Below are 14,223 nucleotides of genomic sequence, written 5' to 3' on the forward strand. Positions count from 1 at the left end.
CTAAAAAGTTGAAAGCTCAGTTGGACCAATCTACTTTATCCAAAAAGTAATCACTTCTTGATTAGTTAATCCCTTTTTCAGGCCAGCAAGAAATGTAAACAAAATAACTGCCCCCAAACTTTAAAGAGCACTAATATTAGCATGTTTCAATGCCTTCCCAATAGCTGTTCTCAAGGGCAAATATGGAAAAAGTTTCGTCCAAGCTAAGATTGTGCCCTTGTAGAGAAAGCCCCATTGAATACATAGTTCTTGCCCTGTTATACTCCACTTTCTATAAGGATACAAGGGCCTTCTCCATAACTTCTATTTGGTGAAGTACCAGACAATTCTGATTTACTTTATGTATAGTTACTCCTATCAGATCAGTACCATTCTGTTTCTTTGAATGTGGCTAAATTTTACTATACACTTTATAAAACACAAAACGCCCTGATTGCCTTAATGATCTAGTTACAATTTTATGTTTGCGTATTTTATTTTACTCAAAACAGAAACTCTTTCAATTATTTGTATAGAATTCTGGTCAGGGACCTTAATAAAACTACTACAGAAGGTGTTGTTTTGTTCCTGGCCTTGCTCATTCCCAGCCAAATCTACCATTTGGTAATGGGGGAGCCCTGTGTTCTGAGCCTGTTGCTAGTGAGAATCTCTGTACAGGAGAGAGCAGTTAACACTGAATTTCTGGCACTGTAAGAGGCACTTGTGGGCCATGTCTTTATAGATATGGGATCACCTGATTAACTCTCTGTCTTGGAGCAACTGACACAGGAAGAGGACCTGATTTGCAGCTCTAGAAGTTTGTATTGACGGGGCAGTATTGTGGGTAAGAAGGGAGAGGCACAATTTCCAGCACATCATACAGATAGGAAGTTGGTAAAAATCTACAGTTCAGGCAGTTCTGGATCAATGCAGAAGATGCAAAATATTGTGATAATCATTTTGAAATGGTGGTAGATTTACATATATGTAATTTGCCTGCACTGCAGAACAGATCTGGGCACATAGAAGCCATAAAGATCCTTAAGAGGACAGTCCATCACCTCCCATCTTCTTCTGCACTTCAGAGGGCAGCATCAATCCTAGAAGCTGGAAAGTCAGGCAAATTAGTGCCTGGCAGGTGTGTCAGAGGTCAGAGAGCATAAGTTTTCCTTTTAATCTCCGCCATCCCAGAAGCAAAGGCAGGATCCAAAGACAGACATGGATATTGCAAATTGGGGATCATAGGATGTGTCTTTCCAATTCTATTACACATCACTTATTATATTGGTAAGAAGCTCGTGCTAGATTATCAGGTCTTTAGACTGATGGGATCCACTAGGTTCAGATATATATGAATATGTCACCATATACTGTACAATGTGTAATTATGCATCAGCTTCAGTAGAACTTTCCCATATAACTAGAGTATGATTGGAAAAGTTCATTTCATAATGTTCTCCCTTCCACTTTAAATTCAAAGTTGATGGTAGCTAGCACAGAAAGCCCTGCATATATGCTATAATTGTTCAGTTTCCTACCAGTTGGCAGCTATAATATGAGTGTTCTTTGTAAGTGTTGTTCATACTGAATTTTTATTTTTGACTGACCCCCAAAATAAAGGTTCCTTTTGCATTTAAAATATGTGACTGTCTGAATTCGGGTAGACTTCAGGTATCTGCAAATATCTGCAAAATCAGCTATTTAAGTCCACAGACAAAGCTATGTAATTTTTAAAAAATCCTAATTTAAATTTCCCAAATCCTCCTCCTACCTGTTCTTCTTAAGAGGGGAAAGCAGCTTATTCCCAAAAGGCTCTATTGATCCTGCAGATTTTATCCCATTCTACTCAGGGAAAAAGTATAAACCTTTGTTGGTTTCCTATAGTAGCAAATTAGAATTATGAATTTTTGGGTTTTTAACTCTCACTTGAATTTGTTTCCCACATTGTATCAAAGGCTACCTGGTTTAATCAGAATTTAATTTGGCTGTTTCCCAAATTGCTGAGTTGAAATTGACTCAATCTTGCAGCCCTGCCCACCTTTATATATGGCTTATGCTACATATGGCCTATATCTCTCTGTCTGTCTATCTACTTACCTACTTATTTGATTTATGTCTTGCTTTTCATTCAGTGGAGTACATAATGCTCCCTCCTCTTATTTTTCCCTGCAATAATCCTGTGAAGTAGGTTGGGCTAAGAGAGAGTCAGTGGCCCACTGTTGCCTAGGGAGCTTGCCTTTGTAACTACTGTAGTGTTAAGTATACAGGTAGTCCTTGTTTAGTGACCGTTCACAGTTACAGTGGTGATGAAAAAGTAACTTTGCAACCGGTCCTCGCATTTAAGACCTCTGCAGGTCTGTAAAGCAAAGGAAGTAAGATCATAAGCACAGTCACGGTTTCACTTAACAACTGCTTCACTTAACAACAGAGTTGCCAGTCCCAGTTGCTGTAGCTAAATGAGGATTACCTGTATGGAGAAGTCAGAAGTACAGGTTTTAGGCTACTTAGGGCTGTTTTTCTATGTCACATTCTTGTATATGTGGAGTTGAGATAGAGACAGTTTAGTTAGTTGTATTGAACATTATGGTGGCTCCTAATCTTGATACAGATGCCTTTTAAATAGTAACTCCATATTGCATGTAAGATTTCTTTTCAGTGCTGATTCCAGGGATCATTGGAAAAAGGTGATATCAACACTAGATAAGGAATTCAAGTGAGTGAGCAGCTGATATTGCTTCAGGGTCCATAACTGAGTTGGCAGGTTCAAATTTATTGCCCATCTTGATTTACCTGAAGGTCAGAATGTCAGAGAATCCGTGCTGGTTTATTGCATCATAGACTGATTGAAATGATAACATTGTCTTGAATATATCTCCATTAAAAGCTGTCTCTATTTTAAACCGTCTAGACCTTTTTCACAGGGACATTTATCAGATGGGAGTACCAAACATCTGGAACGATAGCAACTTCTGTTCAGTTGAGATGGCTTGATTATCATATTTTACAATACAGCAGTCTCCAGAATGTTTTAAATTTTTGTATTTTCTATTCTGTTACAAGTGTTAAGAATGTTTTTTTTGAACAAGAGACCCAGAGCTCTCAAATTTCGTTTAGTGACCAATGTTAAATGGAAATGTCCAAGTTCACATTGCTTTTTAAATGTGGTGCAATGATAGTAATGTGGACTGGTAATTATGCGGTTATAGAATCTTGTAACAGGATCTTTAAAAATGAGATTAATATTTGTATTGAGATGCTTTGGTGCAGTATTTGGCAAAAAAGAATGAAATAAAACAAATCAATAAGTTACCAGTATTATAGTTGTTTCATTTTGGTTTTTAGATGAAAACTGGGATGATCAGCTACTTGGATTTGAGCCTTGCAATGAAAACCTCATAACAGGCTGCAATATAATCAATGGAAAATGCGAATGTGATACTATTAGGACCTGTAGTAATCCCTTTGAGTTTCCAAGCCGGGATACTTGCCTATCAGCTTTAAAAAAGATTGAAGGTAAGTCAGTATTCACTAGTAATTGACTTCTATATAATTTATAGCATATTACCTTAAATATCTAATACATAATTGGCTGTAAATCATCACATGCTTGTTGGCCACAGTACTAGCAAATGAGATATTTGGGGAGATTGGGTGATTTACTAATGTATTTCAAATGTTTAGTATATTAATGAACTAAAATATGTGAAGACATGTTTCATATGATGTATGAATAGAATAGAAAATATAAAAAATAGAACAGAAAAGATTAAAAACTGTTTGGCAATTTTTATCATTCAGAAAATGCAGACTGATCTGAGTAGTATATTGCCTAGTAAGCACTGTAATTTATAAATGCAGATATGTTTCAGGCCACCAATGGAACATTTTATTTCCTCTCATGGAACAATAATTGAAACATACGAAGAGAAACTGACCCAAAATTACATTCTGTCTGAGCTTAGCTTAGTGTGTTTTCCGCTGGAATGCTTGCTGAAATGTCAGATGGACTATTTTGGGACTACTTGAGGAACAAATTTATTTTTTTGTCTGTGGGAAGAACTTCATTTTCATAGATCTATAAATAATATTTATTTAATTATTAAATTTATATACCACTCCACTGGCAAATACCCTTGAAGCAGCGTCATGACCTGTTGTCTGTATTATAAAACTATGCATGCTGTTTGGAAAAAATGCACATTCATGCATGTGCTTGCACAAATGCATTACCCTTTCCTGCACATTATCTTGCAAGACGTAAATAACATTACACATGATAAAACATTTAGAAGTAATATGCTATCTGACATGCAAATCTTTCGGAGTGTGCAGGCTGTGTCTTGAAGAAACAGCTTTCTTGGTTGGATAACAAATGCTTCGAGCAGTACTTTTTAACGGAAACTATTATTATCTATAGAATTTATATCCCACTGCAATCAAGACGGATCCTCAGCAGTTTATACAATAGAAAACAACACTAGAAATATCCTTGGTAGAAATGAAAAGCAATTAAATGAAATCATGTAATTAAAAAGATCACCTGTAATCAATACAAGATAGAATGCTCTACAAAGCTATTTAGGGTTTCAGCATCTTCCTGAATGCAATCAGAAAGGGGGGTCAGTTCAGTTTCTTCTGGGGGACTGTTCCAAAGAACAGGGGCTGCTATTGAGAAGCAGTACCTTTGAGTCTCAGTTCCCTTTACTTCCCCAAAATGGCTTTAAGAAATTTCTGCCGTAATAACCTAGACCAGGCTGATTCTAGCTGGAGTAGTTGATCCTGCAGGTCTCCAGATGCTAAGCCCTAAGGAATTTATGGGTCAAAATCAGCACTTTAAATTGTACCTGGAAGCCAGTTGGGAGCTGGTGCAGGGGCTGAAGGACAGTTGTAATATGCTCCCACATCGGGTATCATTTAGCACACAGGCCAGTGCATTCTGGACCAACTGCAATCTTTTAAGGGCAGAAGTCCTTAAAGGGCTTTACAGAGCCCTTTGCAGAAGTCTAACCAAATGGCAACAAGGGCTAGAGTCTCACTAGGGTACCCTCCCTGCAGCAGGACTGTGAGTTCAGGACTCTAAGCCATGGACTTGTTCCTTCATGGTGGTACCTCCTCATCAAGAGGCAGTTCTTGCATGTTTAGAATTGCCATTTATTTAAATCTCTCTCCCCCAAGCTTCTTTTAAAAGTTATTTTTTTTTAGAGAGAATATGGGTCTCATGCAAAAACACCTCAGTTTCGGTTCCCATCTTTTAAAATTCAGGTGATATTTGACATTCCATATTACTAAAGAGCGTTATATTATATATAATATTGTATACATGGACCATATTGAAGGACCAAAACACCTCTCCCAAAATGATAAAAATAAAGTTATAAAAAATACGGTGGTAAATTTCAAAATAAAAACTCTTAATCCCAGTTTGTGGTAGATAAGCATTATGCAACATAACCTGCAATTCCCTACAGAAATTAATGATATAATGAGGTGATTGGTAATGTTAGTATTACATGATCCAATGGGGACAGAAAATTCTACAGTGGTGCTTAAAAGTTTGTGAACTCTCTTGAATTTTCAATATTTCTGTGTAAATATGACCTAAAACATGATCTGTTCTTTGCACAAGTGCTAAAACTAGATAAAGAGAATGCAATTAAACAAATGAGTGAAACCATTATACTTGTTCATGGGGGGGGGGGGGAGAGAAAGAGAAGAATTTTAAAAGAAACTGCAGTTCTTACTCTTTCCCTGTAGCCAAGAACATTTAGATATAACAACAAATGTGTAATTAAGAGCAAGAAATGAAGAAGTATAATAGCCTGAATCAAACTAGAAACATACATTTTTAAAATCCTTCAATAGGAGCATCAGGAGGTAAGAAATTTTTCAGCTTCCATATGATTATGAAATGATTGCTCAGTGCCATTTGAAAATATCAAAACAAAGATGGCTGGAAGCCTGATGAAATATTGAAGATTCTTCTCTCAAACAGTACTTCTTGCTGTGTTGAACATCTTACTCTGTTCTTGGACTTGAGTTTGACATAATTAGCAAACAATCACAATGAAACTTTTTATCACCTCATTCAGTTATTCAAGCAGATTGGGCTTTCTGTAAAATTTCATTCTTCATGGCAAACATAAGGAATCTGACAAGGAATGGCTGAGGCTTATCAGCTGTATGAAAAGAAGAAGCTGGAATGCAGTGAGCCCTTTTACTACCTAGCTGACAGTCTTCAGGCAAAGCCGGTACTTTCCAGTTTCATAAAAAGAACTTTATGAAAGTTTCCTCTGGAATTCCGATCACATGTAAATTGGCCCAGCCAGAGTGAGATTTTATGGATGCTGTTTTGTCCTGAAGAATCTTAACAAGTTTTAGTTAATCAATTGTAGACTTCCACAAGCTTCCAAATCAGATATTCTGCTCTCAGTTGTATCCACTCTGGTACTTCAAATGTTAATGGTGTCTTTAATAGTCCTGATTTCCTCTCACCTCTAGGAAAATAACTAACACATTTTTTTCAGTAGCTGTCAAAACTATTGTCCTAGTTAGGAAAGATGTTAGTGGAACTTTCTTAGTGCCATTCACGCCGATATGCTCTCTCAGTTTATCAAAACACAAAGTAATCACCAGTTCCAATAGTAGTAATTAGAGTAACAAATAAATCACGGTGCAAATATTATAAGGAGCACCAGAGAATACTGATATTTGTCTGATTGCAGCACCATCTTAATCAGAAGTTATTTTAGTTCCAATGTGGTTGTTTAGAGCACATATCTGTATCCGTGTTAACAGGGAAAAAATCCTTCTGGAGCATAAATGACTAGGAGAATTTGACTGAAATATGCTGTGTTGCATAACAATTTCCCAGTTTAATTATAGTTTCATTCTTTAACTCATTTATTGAGGTCAGTCATGTACTCTCATTAAATAATTCAAGAATAGTTGTATGGCTCAATGATTTCCCAAAAATGGAATTTTATTGAGGAAATGTGAAAACAAGGCAATTGAAGAGTATTGCAGAGTTTGGAGAGGAGGTGAGAAGTGTTGCTGCCAAGGAAATTATGCTGTGACATTTGGCTTCTGGAAGAAGACTTCTATGCATGAAACAACCCTGAGTTATATTTGTCCCTTATTCTTTTATCAAAGCACTTTCTTATCAGGATAACTCTCAAAAGAGGGGTAAAAAAGGCTTTCTTACCTTTGTGAAGCTTTATCAGATAGAGGTTATTGGAAGTGAGAGCACAAAAACAAGTATTGGAATTTATCCCAGCAAAATACATTCTGCAGTTGTGTGGAGTTCACAATTCAGAGGTTAAAGAATAGAGACACTGCCAGGAATGAAAATTGTCTGCCAATTAAACTCACATGGGAAAACTGAGGAATTATGAAGATTCAGAGAAAGTTTGTTGGACTCATTCTAACGCTGCAGTCTCATATATCAGTTTACTTGAGAGTAAATCTGGTTGAATTCAGGCTTTTGAATAGTTATGTATTCTGGAACCCTATAGGGATTAATGCATGCCTTTAAAAAGCTGTTCTAACTTCTGCATTTTTGCTGCTAAATAAGTCTAAAACTGGTTGAACAAGTGTTGTAGCATTGTCTGTTCAAAGAACACAACGTTATATTTTTTTTAAAAAAGCAATGTACTTCAAATCAAGTTGCTTGAACCTGTCAGGCTTCCATTTGTGCTAAATAGATAAATATTTTTTCTGGAAGGATTATGGAATATTTGTGAAATAAGGGTTAATTATATACAGTTGTTTGTTTTCTCTTATAAATCAGGTTATTCTCAGATGATTGAACTACAGCCAGCTACATCTGTTAAGAAAACTTTCTTTCTTTCCTGCCATGCCCATGTTTAAGCTACACTATATTTTAAGATGAGATCTAGTTCAAATTTCAAGAGTAAAATACATTTGAAAAATCACTGTATGTCAATGATATGCATCATTTTGAAAAATAATTGAGCAATATGTATGTCAGCCCCACTAGATAAACCAGATCAGGAAATCAACTCCACAGGAAGGCTAAAACTATTTTTATTGAGATTGGCTATAACAACAGAACCTTGCAAGTCTGATTGTGCTGTCCTTATAGTTCAGTGAATCAGGGAGGTGTCTGCCTGAGCTGCTTCCAGATGTTATCTCATTCTGGACTTAGAGAATGTTTAAGCCCCTTTTGCCTAGGTAATGGTTCTTGCATATTTCCATCAAGGGCATGTTTCTTACTCTTTATACTGTATGGTAGTCCAACTTTTTGTAAAAGTTGTATCATTTGACTTGGTGACAAACAGTGTAATGGCATCATAACATAACATCTATAACATCTATCACTATGTGAAAATTACTTAACTGTATTATAGTCAGCCAGAGGGAAAACTTTATCTTGAGTTTCACAGTCATATGGCCTGTAATAGTTGTTCTTAAGCTTAAAGGAATAACTGATATGTCCCTATTAATTAACTGATTTGGTAATCAGTCAAGTGATGTAGATTGCTTGTTTTCTTATTACTACTCTTAGCAAGAAACTATTGATTTGTTTCCTGAAAGATAGCTGATGGCTAATGGGAAAGATGGCTGGCCAACTTAGAAGCTTCCTAGAACTCTGAAGTTGCAAAGTTCACCTACCTGTGAGTTGTGATAAGCAGTTATTTGGAAATAAAGACAAATGCAAGCTTCACATAGACAAAATTTATGCTTAAAAAACAAATTGGGGCCTTCTACCAAATAATTAAAATTATGTGCATCTATATACACTTTTAATACCAGAAATTGGAATAGCACTGAATATCAAGCTTTTCAGTTAATATTCTGTCTAGAAAGGGAAGAGGGGAGAAAACCTCAACTTCAGAATTGATGTTTGAAGCAATGTTGTCTAATCATTGAGAAGGATGGGAGGGAGGGGAGAGCAATAATCCTAGTTTTGTGGTAGAACATATGCCCTGCATGTATAAGATCTTGGGCTAAGTATCTAATAACTCCAGGGACATACTGAAAACTATACTGACAGAGTCAGTATAGACAGGGTGTGAAAAATCTGTGCCGCTATAGATGTTCATCTGCAAATCCCAGCATTCTTCATTACGGGCTCTGCTGACTGGGGCTGCTGCAGGCTGAAACTCAGCAAGAGCCAGTAGATCCCCATATCCTATGTAAACAACATTAAATAAAATGGATCAAAGATTTAACTTGGCATAAGACATGTTCTTATATTTTAATGAACCATAAGCATTGTTTTAAACTGATTATTTATTATATTTATAAATTTTATGTGAGCCACCTAGAATTTGTGACATTGGGCAGAATATAAAGTATACAGTATAAATAAATATACAACTTGTGTGTAGGGATTCTGGATGTTCCTGAAATCCCAACACCTGGTCTGCAATCCTATTGCTACAGTATATAAGAGGGATCTTGTTCCAAATCAGGAGCTTATAAAGATGTCAGGTTTAATTAAGTTATAAAACAATTTATAAATTGCCACTAAGGTAACTAAAATGCTTCTAAAATCTATTTTAACACTGTCTTCTTTCTTTGTTAGGGTGCTCTTCAAAATGTTTTGTTCTGTGCTACTTTTATCATTGGGCATTGTTGTATTGAGGACACCAAATACTTTGAATTTCCAATTATTGCAAGATATATTAATTCCATAGACTTGATACCACCATTGCAGATGGAGGGATCAGTCTTTGAAATTGCTAGCTACCATTAGATCTGTAATACTATATTACTTTAACTCATAGGTTAAACCAAGACACTCATCCTGCTGGTTTTCACTAATCATATCACGTACAATGACATTTTGAACACTTACATAGTTAAAAATAAGTGCTAATGTTAATGATTAACATGATTCTTTTAGTAATGACTTTAAGATGAAAGGATTGATGTCTATAATTGTGATAAATAAAAACGTTGAATTCATATTTATCAAAATCACAATGAAATTTTCTTTAACATAATTTTCCTTTTAAGCAAATCATAAAAACCATAATATATAGGGACATTAATAGTTTTGAAAAATCAAAGAAAATAATTTATTCAGGACTTAAGAATGCTAACCATCAGATATTCTGTTTGACCTTTGTGTAGAGCAGTGTTTTTCAAATTCTGCAACTTTGAGATGTGTGGACTTCAGCTCCTGGAATTCCCCAGCTAGGAAATTCTGGGAGTTGGTCCACACATCTTAAAGTTGCTGAGGTTGAGAAACACTGCTCTAGAGGATATAACTATAAAGGAAATATTTAATATGCAGAACCCAGTTTGAAATACTTTGTTCTATAGTATCTAATGTAGTTGTTTTGTAAAGATAGATATAGCACAACAGATCAAAAGAGGATAGAGTATTTTCTTTCAGAAAAATAACTTTAAAGAAATAAGGTCTTTGAAGTTGAAAATTCAGTATGAAAGAAAATAGTATACATTTTCTTTTCCATATGGTGCCCAGTAAAATAGAGATAAGCAACCTGGTACTTAAAGGCATCAGTGAGCCTCCATATACATCTCTTGGGACCCATTAGATTCATTTTATCACCTGACTTATTTTCTAGAGGATATTTAATTAAGATTAAGTAAAAAGTTGGCATGCTGCAAAATACTTACTTCAAGGATAATGATAATGTACAAAAATGCAACAGGAATCTATATTGGGCATATTAGCACCCTTGGAAGTTATAATCAGGGGAAGACTGTAGCCACATGTTTTGTTGCAAGTATGCCCACATGAACAAGGCAAAGTTGGGCTAAAGGCATTGCTAAGAAGTATTCTACAGAAAAGAGACATTTTGTGATTGGCTACAGCACGCTTTCAAAACTTCCATCGTTTTCTCATCAGCCCCCAACGTTTTTAAATTCTACAGTAAAGAAATACCACTACTGTGCACAGTTAAATGTCATAAAACCATAAGTAAAAGTTTGAATTTCCCAGAACTCTAACTCAGAATGGTAGGTAGATAGGTGGGTAAGATAATGGTCTGGGAATGATGTGATAGTTTCCCAGATCATCAGCCTATATCCATTGTGAGCAAAGACATTTTTTTTTCTTCCTAGCGTTTTTCCTGCAGGTGCAGGGTCCGCTTTTTTTGAAATCGGTGTTGGTCCATTGGTTGTAACAGGAATTGTTGCCTGAGCCTGACATCAAAGTCACCCAGATGGCTTTCATGCCTAAGGTGGAACTAGAACTCACCATCTCCTGGTTTCTAGCCTGGAGCCTTAACCACTAGACCAAACCAGCTTTCACAAGCAAAGACATTTTATTTTCCCTTTATCCTACTGGGATCTTAGATTCACTTTAATGAGTCAACGCAACTGTTTTTTTGTTCATCTGTCTTTTTAATGGTAGCTTTAAGTATAGGTAACACTCCCAAAATAAGTTTAAGTCTTGAAATATATGATGTAAATGGTTGAAAGAGAAATCCGAAACTATAACATTTTATAGTTGCTTCATATTTTCCATCCAATGCTACAGTCTTAGCAACTGAAATATAACTGCTTGGATTGAGTAGGGGGAGGACTGTTGAACTTTTGCTGAGATCCGCGTTAGCATCCAGTCCCATGCATCTCCTAGCTGCCAAAGGAGAAGATCCCCTCCTTATTTCCTTCAGGACCACTTCATGGGGAAAGGGTCCCTTTCCCCTGTGCCATAATATTGATTTGGTTACTCCCTGCATCTGCTATTGATTAAAGAGGGGGAAAAAAGTGCAAGGCTAAACAATATGAATTTAGCCCGGCCCTGTGATATGGCCCTTTTTTAAATTCAACAAGACATAAAAAATAAAGCAAAGTAATATTTACATAAAGGAGAAGCATTAATTGAATAGACAGATCTTTGAACCAAAGTGTATAAAATGCCCACATAATAAAAATATGCTATTGTGTCTTCCCGAACATTTATCTCCAACATACAAAATGTAGAGCAAGTTTACAGCTTGTTAAATTTGATTCATTCTGCAGTAATCAACCTGTTATTTGCACATGAAAAAGATGTCCAGTTCACCTGCCTATTAAATGTTATCAGTAACAGGCCTTATTCATGATCAAGATCACGTTTTCATACTGCACAACTATTACAGTATGAGAGGTACGGTAGTGCATCTGGTGAAGAAAGCTAATTTGTAGTTTTATTTAGAAATACAACTTATTAGCAGAGGAAAGAAAGGGAGCATGAGAGAGGATGAAAATATCTTGGTCAGTCAGTCTGATTTTAATATCAGGCATACAATAAGAAAAATAATGAAAAATATGTTGAGACATACAGATGAATAATATTGAATGTTTTAATGTATTGCAATTATGAATGTCAAGTGAAGGACCTGGAGAGAATACATTCTGTTGACTATATTGTAAATGGATAAGCATTTTACTACAAAAAGGGAGTTCACCACTGTAACACCATTGCTTAGAAATGTAGTGAAACATTATGGTTAACTTTCCATAGTTATTGCCATGTATGATTCTTGTCAAGTTGATGTTTTTTGTATTTAAGTGGAAGGTAACTGTGTAAAAAGATTACGTATTCATAGAATTGGACACCGTTTTATAGGAATGCGCATCATTGTGAATAAAATGTTTAGTACAGTTAGTTTCAAGATTTCTAATTTTATCTTTAGCAAAACTCGTAATATATCAGGAAATGTATAAGTTCTTTCCATCTCTGACTACTGGAGAGATCCAGTTCGGTGTAATGGTTAAGGTGCTGTGTTAGAAACTGGGAGACCGTTAGTTCTAACCCTCTTTTAGGCAGAGAAGCCAACTGGGTGACTTTAGGCTAGTAACTTAGCCTAGCCCACCTCACATAATTGTTGTGGGGAAAATAGGAAGCAGGAACATTAAGTACTCCACCTTGTACAATTGTACAAAATAAAGGTGAGAGATAGATCAGATAAATAAATAAATATTGCTGAGACCACTGGGAATCAGATCTGAGAGTTCACAAATTTTATAGTAGTTATATAAGCACTAACGTTGATATGAAATAGAACTCTCATAGGAGAAAAAAGTAGAACTTCACAGTATTTAGAAAACAAGAGTTTAGAGTTCTTTATTTTTTATTTTTCTTTTAAGGGAGAAGAGTCTTTTGGCTCTGGTATTTTCCAGATTCCAGTCTTGTGAGCTGCTTCTTTTTTGCCACTGTAATAAACCTGAAAATTTGGATCTTTTATATAGAACAACTGTGCAAAGTAAATGTGTGCTAATCATCTTGCGCTGAGCAGCCGTCTTTCCTTTCCTGCATTTAGCCCATGGTTCTGCTTGTATTTCCTATCCTTGTCTTGCATTGTTTGTTGTCCAAATATATGCCTGGATCCAATTATGGGTAGTCATGTTTTGTAGTTATTCATAAGAGAGCAAATGCGATGAACATGTAAGTAGCTGAACCTTCCTCACTTTGGTGGTAGCTGACCCTTTCCTTCTCTGCAATCTGTTAGGTTGGTTGAAATATTGGAGCTGATTGGCTTCCTGCCAAAGAGAGAGAAACACCCTTTGTTATGTAATCATAACAGGCCAAAGTTTAAAGCAGTCTGAATATGGTGGGAATCAATGTCTAACATATTTAGAAGCCTTTATGTTGGAGAAGGCTTGCTTAATGAAATCAATCCAGTACTATTGCATATATGTGGAGTCTTAAAACAGTGACAGTATTGAGTCTTAAAGCAATATTTGTGTAACAGTAGAACTAAAAAAAAAAAAATCTTTAGTATGCATGTATGCTTGGAAAATAGGGTATATGTAACCTTAGTCTTAATAGGCTGTTATTAAAGCCATAAAATTATGGTGTAATCCTCAGATTGACTGTGGTGTAGTACAGTAATGCTAGTTCCTGAGCAGCTGACTTGTTCATACAGTACATATGTTGATTGGCAGCGGGTGGATGTAAGGGGGAACATATAATTTTTTTTGGTCCAGATGTAAATCCCATCTGAGGTATCTTGTTCCATCCTCTGGTCTCCAAAATTAATAAAACACTTGTCCAGCATATACAAATTAACCAGTTAGCTTTCATTTATTGTTTTCTTAGTATGTTCCAAACTGTCAAGCTCTGTGGAGTGGAACCTGATTATCATACTAAGAATTTACATTGGAAATAAAAAGGAATTAAGTTAATCATGGTGTCTTAAATTCCTTTCAATTTGAAGCAGCGTTTTTCAAACTTGGCAACTTGAAGATGAGTGGACTTCAACTCCCAGCATGCTTTTCGGCTGAATAGAAAACTAACCCATTATGTCCAGAATGGATTTCAGA

At 35.8% G+C, this 14,223-nt stretch overlaps 1 protein-coding gene across 2 annotated transcripts in view; it reads left to right on the plus strand.

The window, feature by feature from the left end:
• CRIM1 (cysteine rich transmembrane BMP regulator 1) overlaps window positions 1-14,223 on the plus strand; it is a 151,175-nt gene that overhangs the window by 14,150 nt on the left and 122,802 nt on the right. Inside the window, exon 2 of one of the 2 annotated variants that reach the window (XM_088144528.1) lies at window positions 3,322-3,492. The exons of the other annotated variant lie outside the window; for it this stretch is intronic. Within the exon in view, the coding sequence (XP_088000654.1) occupies window positions 3,322-3,492 (171 nt within the window). The remainder of the gene's footprint in view (window positions 1-3,321; window positions 3,493-14,223) is intronic. 2 annotated transcript variants of the gene reach the window in all.

This window comes from Python bivittatus, unplaced genomic scaffold (genome assembly GCF_059951505.1).
Source record: "Python bivittatus isolate LINGU-HERP-01145 unplaced genomic scaffold, Pbiv_v1 ctg000020_np1212, whole genome shotgun sequence".
NCBI classification, from domain to species: domain Eukaryota; kingdom Metazoa; phylum Chordata; class Lepidosauria; order Squamata; family Pythonidae; genus Python; species Python bivittatus.